We start from the raw sequence: 16,005 nt of genomic DNA, 5'->3' as shown, positions 1-16,005 counted from the left end.
ACTACCATGAGACAGTGCACCACCAAGGGAGAGTGATTACAGAAGGAGCCATCCGTTCAGGCGGTTTCTGGATTTTGGGAGGGAAACGTACCATCTCTAAGGTCATTTCTAAATGCGTCACCTGTAAAAGGGTAAGAGGTAGGGTATGTGTTCAGAAGATGGGAGACTTGCCCATTGACAGACTTACTCCCAATCCGCCATTTTCTTATGTAGGAGTTGACCTCTTTGGCCCCTGGCATATAAAAACGCGGCGCACTAGAAGTTCCTTCCTCGAAAGTAAAAGATGGGGCGTTCTGTTCACCTGTCTTGTTTCCAGAGCTATCCATATAGAGACTGTAGAAGAATTGAGTACTTCTTCCTTCATTAATGCCTTAAAGAGATTCATCTGTATTCGTGGCCCAGTTAAACTGATGCGTTCTGACAGAGGCACGAACTTTGTAGGTGCTGTCAAAGCACTGAACTTGCTTGCCATTACCGATGAAGGTGGTGATGTCAATAGTTTCTTGTCAAGTCAAGGTTGCACTTGGTTGTTTAACCCTCCTCATGCTTCTCACATGGGTGGAGCATGGGAGCGTATGGTTGGGATAGTCCGCAACATCATGAATGTAATACTGACTAACCATCACCCCAAGGCATTAACACATGAGGTGTTAGTAACCTTTTTTGCGGAGGTATGTAAGATCGTGAATTCCAGACCTTTAGTTCCTGTTTCATCGGACCCTAGTAGTCCTTTCGTTTTGTCTCCATCTATCCTTCTCACTCAGAAAACTGATATTCCTGTAACTCTTCCTGAAGAGATAGATATTAAGGCAGTATACAAAACACAATGGAAGCATGTACATCACCTTGCTGAGGAATTCTGGAAGAGATGGAAGAAAGAGTATCTTTCCTCCTTGCAACCTAGAAGAAAGTGGGTTAATTCCTCTCCAAATGTAAAGGTGGATGATGTAGTGTTGGTGAAAAATCAAGAGTGTCCCCAAGGACAGTGGCCCTTGGGTATTGTAATTAAAGTATTCCCTAGCAAGGATGGTTTAGTCAGGAAAGTCCAAGTAAGAGTTTTGGTAAACAACAAGGCTCATGAATATGTAAGACCCATTTCTGAGCTTGTACTGTTATGTCAATAGATTTTGTAATTTCCCCCTAGAAAATTAGGAAGGGAGTGTGCCGTTACGAGAGGTAACGGGGCTTTTTTATATGTTCGTGTATCCCCATGTTTACATATTTTTTGTCGTAAGGCTCGTTTCCCCTCGGAAGAGGTTTTCAATTTTGTTTTTTGTAATGCTTTAATTTTAAGTATACTTGTAAGTTGTCTGCAAGCTGTGTTGCAAGATAACATCTCATTATTTGTACAATGTTCACTTAAAGAATTAGACTTAAGAAGGTGTGTAAGAACCAGTTGCTGTTTTGTGATGTCACGTCACACATCTAGGCAGTCTGGTTCGAAACGCCTTCAGGTGTATACCCGCTCCCTTCGCGGCCAACTCAGTAAGTTTTAGAGCCGAATTTAGTTTTAGATCTGGTATATCGCTTCTTGTATGTCGTAATGAATTTAGCCTTAAGCTGCTCGTATTTCATGTTCAGATTCTTTGTAATTCTGTATAAAAGCTGTTAGTAACGAGCGCCACTCTGTATTGTTTTACAGCTTTTCATCTACTACTTCTACTCTTCCTCCCAATTTCTGTCTGCCCCTCCATAGTTTCAATGGCAGCACCTGTTGTGTGAAGATGAGAAAGTCGTTTTTCCTATTGCCAATAAACGTATCAACGAGTACTCCGTGGATCCTTACCCTCTCCGCGTTTGTTTACGTTACGTAACGCAGAAAGAGGGCACTCGTTACGTTTTCCCCTATGCGCAGCATAGTAATTCGCTGCGCCAAAATCGTGTACCCAAGAAAGTGCCTGGGTTAGCTAGCACACGTTGGTTGTCTCGTTTGGAGGCAATCGGTGTTATCCTTGCTTGATCAATGGGACTCCCGAAAACTGCATTTTGATATGTGCGAAACAAGTGAGCGTTGCTACACAGCAAAACAACTAATCCAAGCATACAATGATCCTCATAATAAGTTGTACCTTTTATATGTACTTAAGGAGGTGGTGAGAGTCAAGGTGAGAGTCACTTCTTCAAGGGCAAAATGTTGAGGTGGTTAAACTTACTGAGGACCTGATCGATATGTATCGTAATATTATGTATATGGTGGTAGAATCAGGTCACTTATCAAAATGTGCCAAAGAAGATCTCCCTTCTTTAAAATTTCAGGATTATATTTTGCCTTTGAATGCTATCAATTTTGGTTATGAATTCCACGCATTTGCAGACTCTTGTACCTTAACCAATAAACAGTTGATTAACGTCAAAGAGAAATGTAAAGAGTTTGTACTGAGTTGATTAATCAAGTGCAGCTGCGCCTGCCAGATAATGTTGACACCCTACTTTTTTTTTTACAGAAATTGCATCCTTGTGTAGCCACTTCTCAAATCAAGGGTTCTATTGCAACTATTGCTTCCAGGTACAGATCTATAGTCAGAGATATAGATAAACTAGAAAATGAATGGGGTGTACTTAACCTTGAGCAATGACCAAAATCATGTTTGGAAAGCAGTGTTGCATTTTGGGTAGAGGTATATGAAAAACTAGATTATGCAGGTAACCGGAAGTTCCTTAAAATATTTCTGCCTTCGCCTTGGCATTATTGTCTTTACCTTTCTCAAATGCAAATGTGGAAAGGGTATTTTCGGTTATGAACATCGTGCACTCAAAAATAAGGAACAAATTTAGTGTACGATCTGTTGAGGCTATTTTGCAAATTAGGTATGGCTTGTCTCTTCAGGGTTCATCTTGTGTTGACTTTATTCCCACTGAAGACATGTTAAAGAACTTTTTTGCAAAGGCTGAAGAAAAAACACAAGAAAATCAAGACATTGATTGTTTGGAAGTAGACATAGAATGAAATTGTATTTTGAAAACAATTTTTTTAAAATAATTTCAATGCAGTTTTAGAAGAAATAATTAAAACTAAATTTCAATGTAAAAGACAATACGTTATTCTTATTCTGAATTATATCTTTCATACAAAAGTAAACTTTAAGTTACTGTAGCTTTCAACCTATCATGTTTAAACTGCTTACCATTGTTTTTGAGTAGAATTTTATCAAATATATGTTACAATGAACTTATTCGTGTTTATAATAATTCCTTCTTTTTTGTGGGAAAAAATGTGGGAATTCAGATTTCCTTTGTGGGAATTTTGTGGGAAAAAACTCACTCTTTTGTGGGAACTGACACAGATCACAGTGGCAACCCTGGTCGTTAGAGAGGTTATCCACGGTTGACATAGGATCTTTACGAGAGACTGATAAGAAAGGGGTTCCACTTCATTCGATCGGTGAAATTGGAACATTCAGATGTAAGTTTTGTCAAGCGTTACTATGGGAAAAAGAACGTAGAACCATATGTTGTAATGTGGGACAAACACCAATGTTTTTAGCGACGAAACTCAACGGCGATCTTGAGGCTTTATATAACGGAACGTCCCCTTTATCGAATCGCTGTCTAAAGAATTTAGTCGGATTTAACACGTAATTTTCCTTTACGTCATTTAAAACCTCAGGAACACTTCAAAACAAGCAAGAAAGTTCGTTATGTTATAAGATTCAAGGAAAAGTGTTGTGGCTTCACAGATTACTCTGCTACGCATAGGGGGTTAGCGTAACGAGTGCCCTCTTTTCTGGATTACGTAACGTAAACAACGCGGGGTTAAGGATCCACGGAGTGCTCGTCGCTAACGTTTATTGGCAATAGAAAACACGACTTTCCCATCTTCACACAACAGATGCTGCCATTGAAACCATGGCAGCAGACAGTAATTGGGAGGAAGAGTAGAAGTAGATGAAAAACTGTAAAACAATCCAGAGCGACGCTCGTTACTAACAGCTTTTATACAGAATTACAAATAATCTGAACATGAAATACGAGCAGCTTAAGGCTAAATTCATTATGACATACAAGAAACAATATACCAGATCTAAAACTAAATTCGGCTCAAAACTCACCGAGTAGGCCGCGAAGGGAGCGGGTATACAACTGAAGGCGTTTCAAACCACACTGGCTGGAGGTTGTGACGTGACATCACACCACCGCAACCGGTTCTTACACACCTTCTTAAGTCTAATTCTTAAAGTGAACATTGTACAAATAATGAGATGCTATCTTGCAGCACAGCTTGCAGACAACTTACAACGATAGTATTCTTAAGCAGACGAAGCTTCTGCTCGCAACATACTTAAATTAAAGCATTACAAAAAACAAAATTGAAACCTCTTCCGAGGGGAAACGAGCCTTACGACAAAAAGATATGTAAACATGGGGATACACGGACATATAAAAAAGCCCCGTTACCTCTCGTAACGGCACAAGTGTATCATAAAATCGGAATTCTAAAACCAGAATTAATTGCTGGTAAAGAAAAGCCGTTCTGGAAGTCTGATAATCATTTTTGGATCTTTACTTCTACCACGATAAGAAACAACAATTAAAATTACGTGTTCAGAGGATGTGCGATTTTTTTGACCCACACAAAGATAGATTACAGAAAGAGAGTAAAAAGCGTCGAGAAAGAGAGGAAAATGAAGTTGCGAAAAACAAAACTATAATAAGTCAATTGTATGATTATTTAGTGGTTAACAATATGTCTCTTGGGCATGCTCAAAGAAGTTGAATCTTCAAGACAATTGATCGACGATTACGTTAAACAGACCGATAAAATTCCTGAAATGTCCATAACGCTAAAAACAGCATAAAGGGGTTTACCATTTACCCACGTCTTCCTCGCAAGTTGGAGGGATAGTTGATTTGAGTCCAGACAAAGACACCCTTCAGATAATAATAAGTTCCCCTGCAGCGAACACGAAATTTCCTAACAAAATATTGGACCATAACAATTACTTTTATGACATATTCCAGTATCCTTTACTCATTCCCAACGGCGACATAGGGCACTCTTACAAAATGACCAAAATATGTCAACCTGGGAAAAAAGAGGGGAAATATAACCGACTTTCACCAGCTATGTTTTATTCATCACTTTACATGGAAAGAGAAGGCGTTTTCAACTACATAACCAAAGGTAGAAGGCTATTTCAGCAATTTGCAGTAGACAATTTCGTGAAGGTTGAATCTAGCAAATTGTCGTTTCTGGAACTTCATCAGAATTAAATACGCAAAGAGAGGGCGGACATATTGAACGTTACGAACAAGAATGACATTGGACAAAGAGTCGTGTTCCCTCCCACCTTTGTTGGTGGACCTCGATACATGAAGCAACGACAACAAGACGCTCTCGCATACGTCTCTTATTATGGCTCTCCAGACTATTTCATAACTTTTACTATGAATCCAGATTGGAGTGAGTTACGCGAGGGGATGAACAAAACAGGTTCCACTGAAACAAAATCGTGTGACCGCCCCGATTTAGTAAGTAGGATATTTAAGTTGAAAGTTGATAGCCTAATAGAAGATTTGACACACAAACATATTTTTGGTCGTGTTAAAGCATATCTGTATAGCATAGAATGGCAAAAACGTGGACTTCCTCACGTGCACGTATTGTTGTGGATGGAAGAACGCGTAACCGCGGATATAGTTTCTCAATTGATCTCAGCAGAAATTCCCGACAAGGAAAAAGAACCAAGACTTTACGATGTTGTCACAAAGTGTATGATTCATGGGCCATGTAAAGGCTACGATGAATCACACCTTTGTTGTCAGGGCAAACATTCGAGAGCACAAAAATGTGGAAAAGGTTTCCCTAAGACTTGCAGAAATGATTTATTGTTTGGAAACAATGGATACCCAGAATACAAAAGAAGATCGATTGGAGAAGGAGGTAATTCTTTCGAAATAAAAATTAAAGATGAGAAAAAAACTATAAACAATTCATGGGTGGTGCCATATAACGCGTATATGTGTTTGAAATATAATGCTCATGTAAACGTTGAATGCTCAAACTCAATCAAATGCATCGCTTACGTTACTAAATACGTGAACAAGGGTTGCGATCGCATTCTTTTCACTAAAACGTCCGACAACGGAGATGTAAACGAGGTTGAAAATTATCAAGAAGCTACTTGGAAAATATTAAAATTCGATATTCATAAAAAATATCCTCCTGTGACAACACTCGATTTACATTTGGAAGGAGAAAATGAGGTGTTTTACAATGATAACACGTCAGAAGAAGAGATGAAGAAGAAAATGAATAAAGACACGCAATTGACTGCGTTTTTCAAATTGTGTTCAAATAATAGCTTCGCTGCCGATCTACACTACCACGAGGTGCCGCGCCATTTCATTTACAACGCCAACACTTCAAGTTGGGAAGAACGAAAAGGCCGTACCTTCCCGCTGGGGCGTATTCGTGCGGTGACCACCAAGACAGTAGAGTTGTTTTACTTGAGGCTCCTGCTTACGCATAAACCAGTTCCTACGTCATACGAAGATCTTCGCACAATTGACGGTAAAATGTATCCCTCTAATAGAGAAGCTGTCAAAGCTTTGGGTCTCTTAGCTGATGAAGAAACATGGAATAATACAATTTTGGAGATAATCAACCACACGAACGATAGGAAACAACTTCGAGAGACATATGCAAGCATGTTGGTATTTTCGGATCTTGAAGATCAATCAGGGATCTGGGAAGAAACCAAAGATTTGTTCGCCAGTGACTATCTGCACATCAACAACTTAACTGAATACAACGATGAAATATATTTGGACGCATTAGATGACATTCAAAAACACGTGTGGAATTGTGGAGGGGGAAGCATCACTGAATATGGGTTGCCTCCTTCGAGGGGCGGGGAAAAAACTTCAAATGTGGTTCGAAGAGAGAGGTCTTATAACAAAGAAAAGTTGAAGGAGGAAGTTGCATTTTGGACATCGGTACAAGAACAATGGAATCTTTGTGAATGCTGCAGGGGGCACTGGTAAATCCTTCGTTTTGAACATGTTGTTGGACTCGGTACATTCTCAGGGCAAGATAGCTTAGGCGGTAGCCTCTTCGGGTATTGCAGCTACAGTTCTTACGGGAGGGAGAACTGCTCATAACATATTCAAGATTCCGCTAATGGAATATAACGAAGTCAGGTCATGTAGCATTAAGAAAAACTCAGAACTTGCAAAGTTATTAGAATTAACATCTGTGACCGTGTGGGATGAGATAGTGATGGCAAATAAAAACACGTTGACCGCACTTGATATTACGTCACGAGATGTTCTCGAGAACGAAAAGTTTATGGGAGGTAAGGTGTTTGCGCAGGGGATTTCAGACAAATTCTCCCTGTTATCCGAGGCGGTGGAAAGAACGAGGAACTCGAACATTGCATCAAGTCAAGTTATATGTGGAACGATCTGACAAAGTTAGAGTTGACAGAAAATGTACGTCTGAAGGATGACACAAAAAAAAAAAAAAAACATTCTATTTGCTCAGAAATTATTACAATTGGGATCTCAAAGTGAGGGTCCCGTTGAATTCGACGAAGACTTTGGTGTAAGAGTCAAATGTCGCCAAGAGTTGGTTGATACAGTTTATGATGACATAGAAAATAACCACCAGAACGCGTCGTATTTTGAAAAACGAGCTATAGCATCACCTACGAATGATGATGTCGACAACATCAATCAGATGATTCACGAGAAACTAAAAGAGAAGGAAGTCGTTTACAATAGTGTTGATGTTGCAGTCGAAGAAGGAACGGATATACAGACTTCAGTTTTCAACGCCATGACAAGCCCATCCCTTCCGCCTCATCAGCTTAGGGTAAAGGTAGGGGGTGTGCTAATGATCATTCGAAACATTTGCCCACCGAAGCTATGCAACGGGACAAGAATCATAGTGACAAACTTGAAAAAGAATGTTTTAGTCGGGAAAATATTAGGTGGAAGTTACCGCGGAGAGCAAGTGATGATACCTAGAATCACGTTAGAGGCTCAAGATACTCCAGTTCATTTCAAGCGTAAGCAATTTCCGGTCAAACTAAGCTATGCTATGACGATAGATAAGAGTCAAGGACAAACGTTTGAACGTTGCGGGCTACTTCTGGATTCAGTACAGTGTTTCGCTCACGGACAACTGTACGTGGCGTGTTCAAGAGTAACGAGCTGGGATTCGTTATTTCATTAAACCGGCTGGCACAATGTAAATGGAGAATATAAAATAAAGCCTGCGAACAACTGTGTATATAAAGAACTTTTTGTTGAGGCTACGCCCAGTCCTCAAGTAGAACCACCGGCCGTCGTTGCTAGCGGTGAAACTTCTGCGATCGCCGAAGAAGAACCAGAGTTTGGAATCAGAGAAATCCCAAAGGAAATTTATAACATCTCAGAAGACGCCGTAAAGATGATTCTTCCAGACTTTGTTTTCAATGATGACAAGGATAACGACCCAGATGAAAGCGATTCCGAAACTGTTACTTTGAAAAAAGAAATGAAGGACATCATATCAGTACTCAGAAAATTAACTAAAAACCAGGAAAAGTTCATCGAGGAGATCAAAGATGTTGTCAAGCGGCAAAGCGACGATGAAGACAGTACCCCGTCTCCACCACGGAAAAAGATAAAAGTTAATGATAGTATTGTAGTCGCTGATGAGAAATAAAAAAACAATATAATTCAAGTGTTTTATTTTCATGCAAAGTGTGCGTAGCTGTTAGCAATTTTCTTAATAATAATGATTCTTGATAATAGTGTATTCTGTACTTATCCATTGTGAGTGTGACCCACTCATATACCCCCTCCTGTGCAAAGTTTCTGCCGCTGGTACTTTTTACAGATCTGCAAAGGACAAGCTTGCAGCCAGCAGCATTATGAGCACCGGCGCGGAGTTCCGCACCACGTTGACAGAAGGAACACACGCCTACGCACGACCAACACCTCTGCTCCGTTTTCTTTTTTTCTATTTCTTTTTTCTCCTTTCTGCATTTCCATCATATTTTTGTTGGCTAGTGTTGCCGCGAAGGGTTTTTTCATCGATGTGATTGCTGTCTTTAGGGAGCTCACCCTAGTGTGTTACCTTCTGACGCGTACGCATAAATTTTTCCCTCACGCCAGAGTAAATTATTTTTTGTTGTTGTTTCGGTAGTCGTTGACTTTTTTTTGCGGGGGGGGGGGAGGGATGTGGCAAGTGATAGTTGGCGCGCAAATTGGTTTTGGCGCGTATAGTACAAGGGCCAGCGTGGTTTTGGCCTGGCATCCGTGCCCACGCTGCCCAAGGACGCACCCTTTGTTCCAGGCTAACTCCGCCCTACCAGAGGTCACGTGAGTATAGGCCTGAAAAGTGATTGGACGGCGTATGGCAGGCGGCTGGCATTCTGAGTGCGGCGCGCTCGAGAGCGGGCACTCCAAGCACTCCAGGGCCATAGGTCGACGGGAGCGGTCACGACGCAGTACCAGCTGGTCACGAAGCAGTTCCAACGCCGAGAGTAAGGTTACTTTCAGTGTAAGTACACTTGCCACATTTCCATATCCCCTGTAGTCAAACTCCGAAACAGTTAATTCACATAATAAAGTAGAGCCAGCACACCAGTGTTTATATTGCCCCGCAATTGTGTCCAAGTGGTATACCATAATACCATATTATTAACGTAAGCGGAGTAGTTTCGCAGGTATGCCTGCATACCTGCGAAACTAGTCAGGAATAAACTCAAGACTAAGACTCCTGTGTTTCCTACTCTTCTTACGTTCAACCTGTCAGAATGTCTCAACAAATATATATATATATATATATATATATATATGTATATATATATGTATATATATGTATATATATGTGTGTGTATGTATATATATGTATGTATATATATATATATATATATATATATATATATATATATATATATATATATATATATGCATATATATTTCTAAATAGAAATGTACTAGCACATTTGTAAATGACACACAGGAAACCCACAGTCAAAGAAAATTAACTTCGAATGAAAGAAGATTCCTATATTTCGGCTATCAACTAGGGCTACAGTTGATAGCCGAAATATAGGAATCTTCTTTCATTCGAAGTTTATTTTCTCCGACTGTGGGTTTCCTGCGTGTCATTTACAAAATAATTAATGTGCTAGTACATTTCTATTTAGAAATTGTTACACCCACGATGGAGGCCTCTCTTCCACTCCACCTTATCTTCAAGTCTTTTCCGGGACTAAACTGTAATATGTACTTTCCTGAAGAGGGCTACAGTTGATAGCCGAAATATAGGAGTCTTCTTTCATTCGAAGATTATTTTCTCCGACTGTGGCCGTGTGGCAGTGTTTGAGGGTCATAAACCAACCAGCCTACCCCTCCCCCCAAACACAGCTCGCACGCCGAGTAAACGGCTATGGACGGCTAGCCCTCCTCCTCCTCCCTGATCTCCCCTTCCTGATCTCCCCTCGTCCAAGTCTCCTCCTTCTCCTCCTCCCTTCTCCGCCCTCCTTTGTATCTTTCTCTTTCTTCTCTTCCCGATTTTATTTCCTTCTCTTTCCGATTTTATTTCCGAACCTTTAATCATGGGCTCGAAGCTGTGTGGGTAGAAATATTGTTACCTAAATCGCATCCTATCTTATGCGGGGTCTGTTACAGACCACTGAAACAGATGTCCTTCTATAGCGGATTAGAATCTACCTGTTTCAATCGGGTCAATATGCATGCCCAAGAAATTATTACCCTATGTTATTTTAATACGAATCTGGCAAGTACAAATAATAACCTTATTATTGCAATGAGAGACTTGCTAAAATCTCATGGCCTGACAACTGATTGACGAGCCTACTAGAATAACAGGCACATCCAGGTCCATCATAGATCTTATCCTGGTCTCCGATTGTAATAAGATAACGCAGGCCGGTGCTTGTGATTATGGTCTTAGTGACCACAAGCTCATATATTGTACTAGGAAAGCTAGGAAGACGATTTTCAACAAGCACAACACAGTGAAGCTTCGTTCCATGAAGCATTACTCACGGGAACATTTTGTAGAGGAACTGGGTAGGACAGACTGGTCGCCAGTACTAAATTGTGGCGATGTCTATAAGGCCTGGTCTAATTTTAAGTACACATTTCTTACTATCATAGACAGAGTAGCGCCTCTCAAAGAGATACGAATAAAACAGAGGACGGAACCATGGATGGCTAACGAAGTACTGCGTTTACTTAGAGATAGAGACAGATTTATTGGTAGATTTAGGAAAAGTGGAAATCAGGAGGACTATAATGGCCTTCTGTACTATAGGAATCAGGTGAAATATTGGAAGGAAAAAGCCAAAGCTGATTATTGTACTAACATGATGCACCAGAAGAAACACGATCCAAGGAAGTTTTGGCAAACACTGAAGACCCTAGAAGTGCACACAAAGCCTAGTAACAAAGTAGACAGGATAGGACTCATGATAAACGGCGAGCTTAACTCTGATAGGAACGCCATAACCAACCACTTCAACTCCTTTTTCACAACCATAGCCACTAACCCAGTAAAATCCCTCCCAACGGGTTCTGGGAAGTTTGGGCTGGGGTACGTTCAGGAGTACTATAAAGACAAGTCCACAAGGTGTTTCAAACTACATAAGAACACTCAAAAAGAAGAGTTTAAATTACTGGCTAGCATAAGCGCCAATAAGGCTACAGGGTTAGACGACATTCCTGCGAGGTTTATTAAGGATGGAGCCACAATTATAACTCCCCCAATAACCCATATAATAAATCTATCTATCAGTTCAGGATTTATCCCAAGCGACATGAAAAGGGCTCGGGTAACACCTCTTTATAAGAAAAAAAAAAAAAAAAAAAAAACCGCAAAAACTGAGACAGGTAACTACAGGCCTGTTTCAATTCTAGGTATTATTTCCAAGGTTTTGGAACGTATCATATACAATCAGTTAGATACCTACCTCAGGGAACGTAATCTAATATACACCATGCAATCTGGTTTTAGAACGAATTACTCAACAGACACCAGCTTAATATACCTTTACGATCTGATAAAACAGGAATGCGACAGAGGTAACTACACGGGTTTAGTTTTGTTGGATCTACAAAAGGCATTTGACACAGTGGACCATGATATTCTATTAAAAAAACTTCAAGCATTAGGAGTGGCGAATGTTGACGGATTCAAAGGCCTACCTTACAGGTCGCAAACAACTTGTACAGGTAAATGGATCCTGCTCAGGTGACAGAGAGATAACTTGTGTTGTACCACAAGGTTCAATTTTAGGACCGCTACTGTTCCTGGTCTATATTAACGACATGCCAGGTGCGGTGATTTGTAAGTTACTGCTATATGCAGACGACTCTGCACTTATTGTCTCAGGTAGGGACCCAGTTGAGGTAGAGGAGGCACTGAGTGTCGAACTGTCATCAGTCCAGGACTGGCTCATAGATAACAGGCTGTCTTTACACATCGGTAAAAAGGAAAGTATTGTCTTCGCATCAAAACCCAACCTCAGGAAACACCGCGATGTCCAGGTCAGATGTGGGGTTAATGTCTTGTTGTTGCTCTCTGTATTCTTTCTAGTTTCCTTATATTCTTTTTAGTACTGGGTGTCCATAGTGTCGCTGCGTATTCCAGTTTTGGTCTAGTCAATGTAACTAATATTTTTTTTAATATTTTTTTTTTATAATTTGTGTGTGTGTGTGTGTGTGTGTGTGTGTGTGTGTGTGGGTGTGTGTATGTGTGTGTGTGTGTATGTGTGTGTTTGTAATAGTTATAAAATGTGGTGGAAAAGAAACCTTTGCTTTATTACAAAATTGATAATCATAACTATCTTCTACCTGGACAAAATGACGATTTTTTTTTTATTCTGAACCTTAACTTTACACAGAAAAGTATAATTTGTAACAGCAGGCCACGCCCATCCCCCGAAACTCTCGCCATGGGCCCCCCAGGTTGAGGAGCATAATATATAACACACACACACACACACACACACACACACACACACACACACACACACACACACACACACACACACACACACACACACACACACACACACACAATGTACGTAGCTACTGAATAGTTCTGAGAATGAACTGTGTAGTGTAGCTTTTACTATTTCCTTATTACGTTCTTCATCACGTTTATTTTGACTTGAGTAAACCATCTTGTTCACTGCCAGGCGGCGTTTTTATTCAGCCGAAGGACCACCTTAGTCAAGCGTTTTTATGTCTTTTTTATTTCGTATGTTCTTGATGTCACCAGGCAATTTTATTCAGCTGAGGGGAGCGGGTGCTTCCCCCCTATGTACGTGTGGCTCTTTAAGATGAATCTCTTCGGAGAGGTTTCTTTGCTCTTCATGTCCTTTTCTGTGTAATCAACGGATGGTTGCTCTTTTGTCCTTCTTTAGGTCTTTGTGGCTCTTTCTGACGGATGTTTCTTTCAATGCTCTCATTACACTGACTTAGAGAGCGTCTTTGCTCTCAAGCTCTTTTACGTAGGTGTTGCACGGATGTTGATCAGCTCTCTGGTAGCCTGTGTGGGTGTGTTCTCTTGTCTTCGTGTATGTGTATGGCCATTTTAGGAGTTTTTCATCTTTTTGTTTGACTCTTGATGGCTCTTTCTGACATATGCTTCAGCGTGTACCTCGCTGTTGCCACCTTTGTTTTTGATACTGAAAAGTGGAAGGGCACGCCTCCCGCCAAGAGTGTATAACGTTCTTAAAAATGATCCTCATTATTTAGGGAACTTGTTCATTTAGAGCCGAAGGAGATTATTGCCCATACAATATTTTGGTCGCTTTCAGCTGTTAAGATACCTTTAGACGAGGGCATAGTCTTGGGCATGATTCTTAATGCATTATGTGTCGCTTCTTCATCGCTGGAGTACTTTGCAGTTCGTCCGCTTGTGGAAAGTCTCTCATATTGAGGGGCAGGGTCTTCCTTTTCACCGTGCGTTTCCTCTTGGGAATTGCTTTTCTTTAGTCGCGTGGTGGAAAGAGCCTTGGATCAGGAAGTTCGAGTTCGTCCCCGTCCTTGGAGCAGCCGAAGTGCCCGAGCCATGGGTGGTACAGGGTCCCATGGAGAGTGGGCCGCTCCCAAGGTTCCATGGCGAAGCACTTCATGGTGAGATCGCGGCATAGGTGGGGAAGGTCATCGGGGAAGGGCGGGTTAGCCTTCTTGATCTCCCTTTCGTCGCAGAAGGGGTAATCATGGCACACCAGGTAATAGAGGAGGGCCCCAAGACTCCATACAGTCGCTGGCACGTGCAGGAATTTGCCCTTGGCGATGTATTCGGGTGGCCAGTACAGCTTAGTCCCGCCCGTATTTCTCCCCTTGTAGCTTCTAATCCTTTCCCCACATCCGAAATCGATTAATTTGGTCCTGTACTCCCCTGTGCTTGGATCCTGGTACAGCAAAACGTTCTCAGATTTAATATCCTTGTGAGATACGCCTGTTTTGAGACATCTTTGTACCGTCTTTACGATGTCTATGAAGAGCCTTTTCACGTCCTTCAGTGGGAGTTTGCCACATTTCTTCATATGATCATAATGTGAAGTTGCTTCCGGAACATACTCCATCACCATATAAAAGTTCCCGTCGCATGTAAAACAGTCGTACAGGTCGATGACCCCAGGTACCCCCTGGATCTTCTGGAGGAGAGAGGCCTCCATCGGCACTCTCGTCCCTTCGCGTCTTCCCCAGCTATGGACGCGGCTGAGGGGAACTTCCTTTATCGCCACCTGGTTGCCTGTGGCGAGGTTCTTGGCCGGGTACACGCACCCGAACCCGCCTTCTCCCAGGGTTCCCTCCACCTCGAATCGAGTCCTCCAGTGGTCGTTGTCGCCGTTCATCCTCCCCGGAAATGCCTTTGGCCATGGCGGTCACCAGACAGATCACGTGACCAAAGGGCGCATCTCAGATGGAGTCACTCGGCGGACTCTTGTTTCCGTTCTTCGGCGAGTTCGAAACGCCAACTCCAGTACAAACCGAAAGTATCTGTCGGTGTCGACGTGGGTGTAATTATGTGTAGTGGTAATCCTTTTAGTATCTCCTCTTGATAACCATCTTTTCTGTTCCTTAGAGACACTATCGTGCTGTAGAAGACTGATCGCAGAGGTGCTAAAGATGAGGTACAAGGAGGGCGGCAGGAGGGAGTGATGGTCGATGTTAAACGTGATCAGTATTTTTCTTCAGGTCGAGTCTCCTATCACTGTACAAAAGTTAAGAAATAAAAAACCAACGTATGGAGTCAATCTTCCATAGATCAATGTCATTTTTTCACGTCACTTTCTCTCAGGGACTTTTGTGACATCCCTACGGACCAGAGTCACCCAGGATGCCTTTATGAATAAAGACTCGCCTCCACTCAAAGAAGAAAGCTGATCAAACTGAAAATTCGCCATCACTCCTTTCTCCCAACCTCCATTGGAATCTCCTCTTTGCCACCTCCATGTCTCCAACTCCTTTGGGGGATAATGTCTCGTAGGATAGAAGCGCTGGTAATCGCCAGGAAGAACAAAAGTGGAAGAGAAACGTTTAGTACTAAGAAAATATTTATATGATTGACAGGAGAGAACATGGCGGCTGGTACCTTTGGTCATGAAAACTATGCAACTTAATGAATTTAGGCACCCCTGCAAGAGTCTAAATATGACGGCATTCGACCGAGGTGATATATGTAGAGCTACCTTCTGACGAGCATGGGATTTTTTATTTTATTTTATTTATTTGTTAATCCACGAGTACTTCCCACGTGTATTATTTATTTAGAAAAAAAAATCCCTTTTCGTCTCTACATCTTTTTATTATTTCACATTCCTGTAACTTATTTTTTTCTTTTTGCATGTTACATCAAAAGCTACACTTTCCAGACATCTTCCACCAATAGCGTAATTTTTTATTTGCCATTCTAAGGACTAGCAAACTACTTAAAGCTTATATTCAAATATAGTCTTCCTTATTGAGTGAGAATATCTTCTCTTCCTCTTATTATCTCTTACCAAGTTTCCTCGTTAATTATTCTTG

General features: G+C 41.3%; 2 protein-coding genes across 2 annotated transcripts; one reads left to right on the top strand and one right to left on the bottom strand.

The window, feature by feature from the left end:
- Positions 1-2,737: 2,737 nt before the first annotated feature.
- LOC143022806 (uncharacterized) lies at positions 2,738-8,650 on the top strand. The gene is made up of 4 exons (XM_076181177.1): positions 2,738-2,924; positions 5,396-6,980; positions 7,510-8,009; positions 8,241-8,650. Exons 1-4 carry the CDS (start codon positions 2,738-2,740, stop codon positions 8,648-8,650), a joined length of 2,682 nt encoding a protein of 893 aa, XP_076037292.1.
- A 5,308-nt stretch (positions 8,651-13,958) lies between these two features.
- Positions 13,959-14,831, bottom strand: LOC143022805 (serine/threonine-protein kinase pim-2-like). The gene has a single exon (XM_076181176.1). It carries the CDS (start codon positions 14,829-14,831, stop codon positions 13,959-13,961), a length of 873 nt encoding a protein of 290 aa, XP_076037291.1.
- Between the last annotated feature and the right edge of the window lie 1,174 nt (positions 14,832-16,005).

The sequence above is a fragment of the Oratosquilla oratoria genome, unplaced genomic scaffold (assembly GCF_046742065.1).
Source record: "Oratosquilla oratoria isolate Oo_2021 unplaced genomic scaffold, ASM4674206v1 SCAFFOLD184, whole genome shotgun sequence".
In the NCBI taxonomy this organism is placed as follows: domain Eukaryota; kingdom Metazoa; phylum Arthropoda; class Malacostraca; order Stomatopoda; family Squillidae; genus Oratosquilla; species Oratosquilla oratoria.
The sequence above is the reverse complement of the archived record's forward strand: the minus strand, read 5'-3'. Positions and strand labels throughout refer to the sequence as shown.

Bases quoted from the DNA above. Each gene is read 5' to 3' on its own strand.
- LOC143022806 (XM_076181177.1), top strand. From the start codon at position 2,738: ATGAACATCGTGCACTCAAAAATAAGGAACAAATTTAGTGTACGATCT. The intron at 2,925-5,395 runs GTTTGGAAGTAG...CTATGAATCCAG, and splicing joins AGAAAATCAAGACATTGATT to ATTGGAGTGAGTTACGCGAG. The intron at 8,010-8,240 runs GTAAGCAATTTC...GTGTATATAAAG, and splicing joins TACTCCAGTTCATTTCAAGC to AACTTTTTGTTGAGGCTACG.
- LOC143022805 (XM_076181176.1), bottom strand. From the start codon at position 14,831: ATGAACGGCGACAACGACCACTGGAGGACTCGATTCGAGGTGGAGGGA.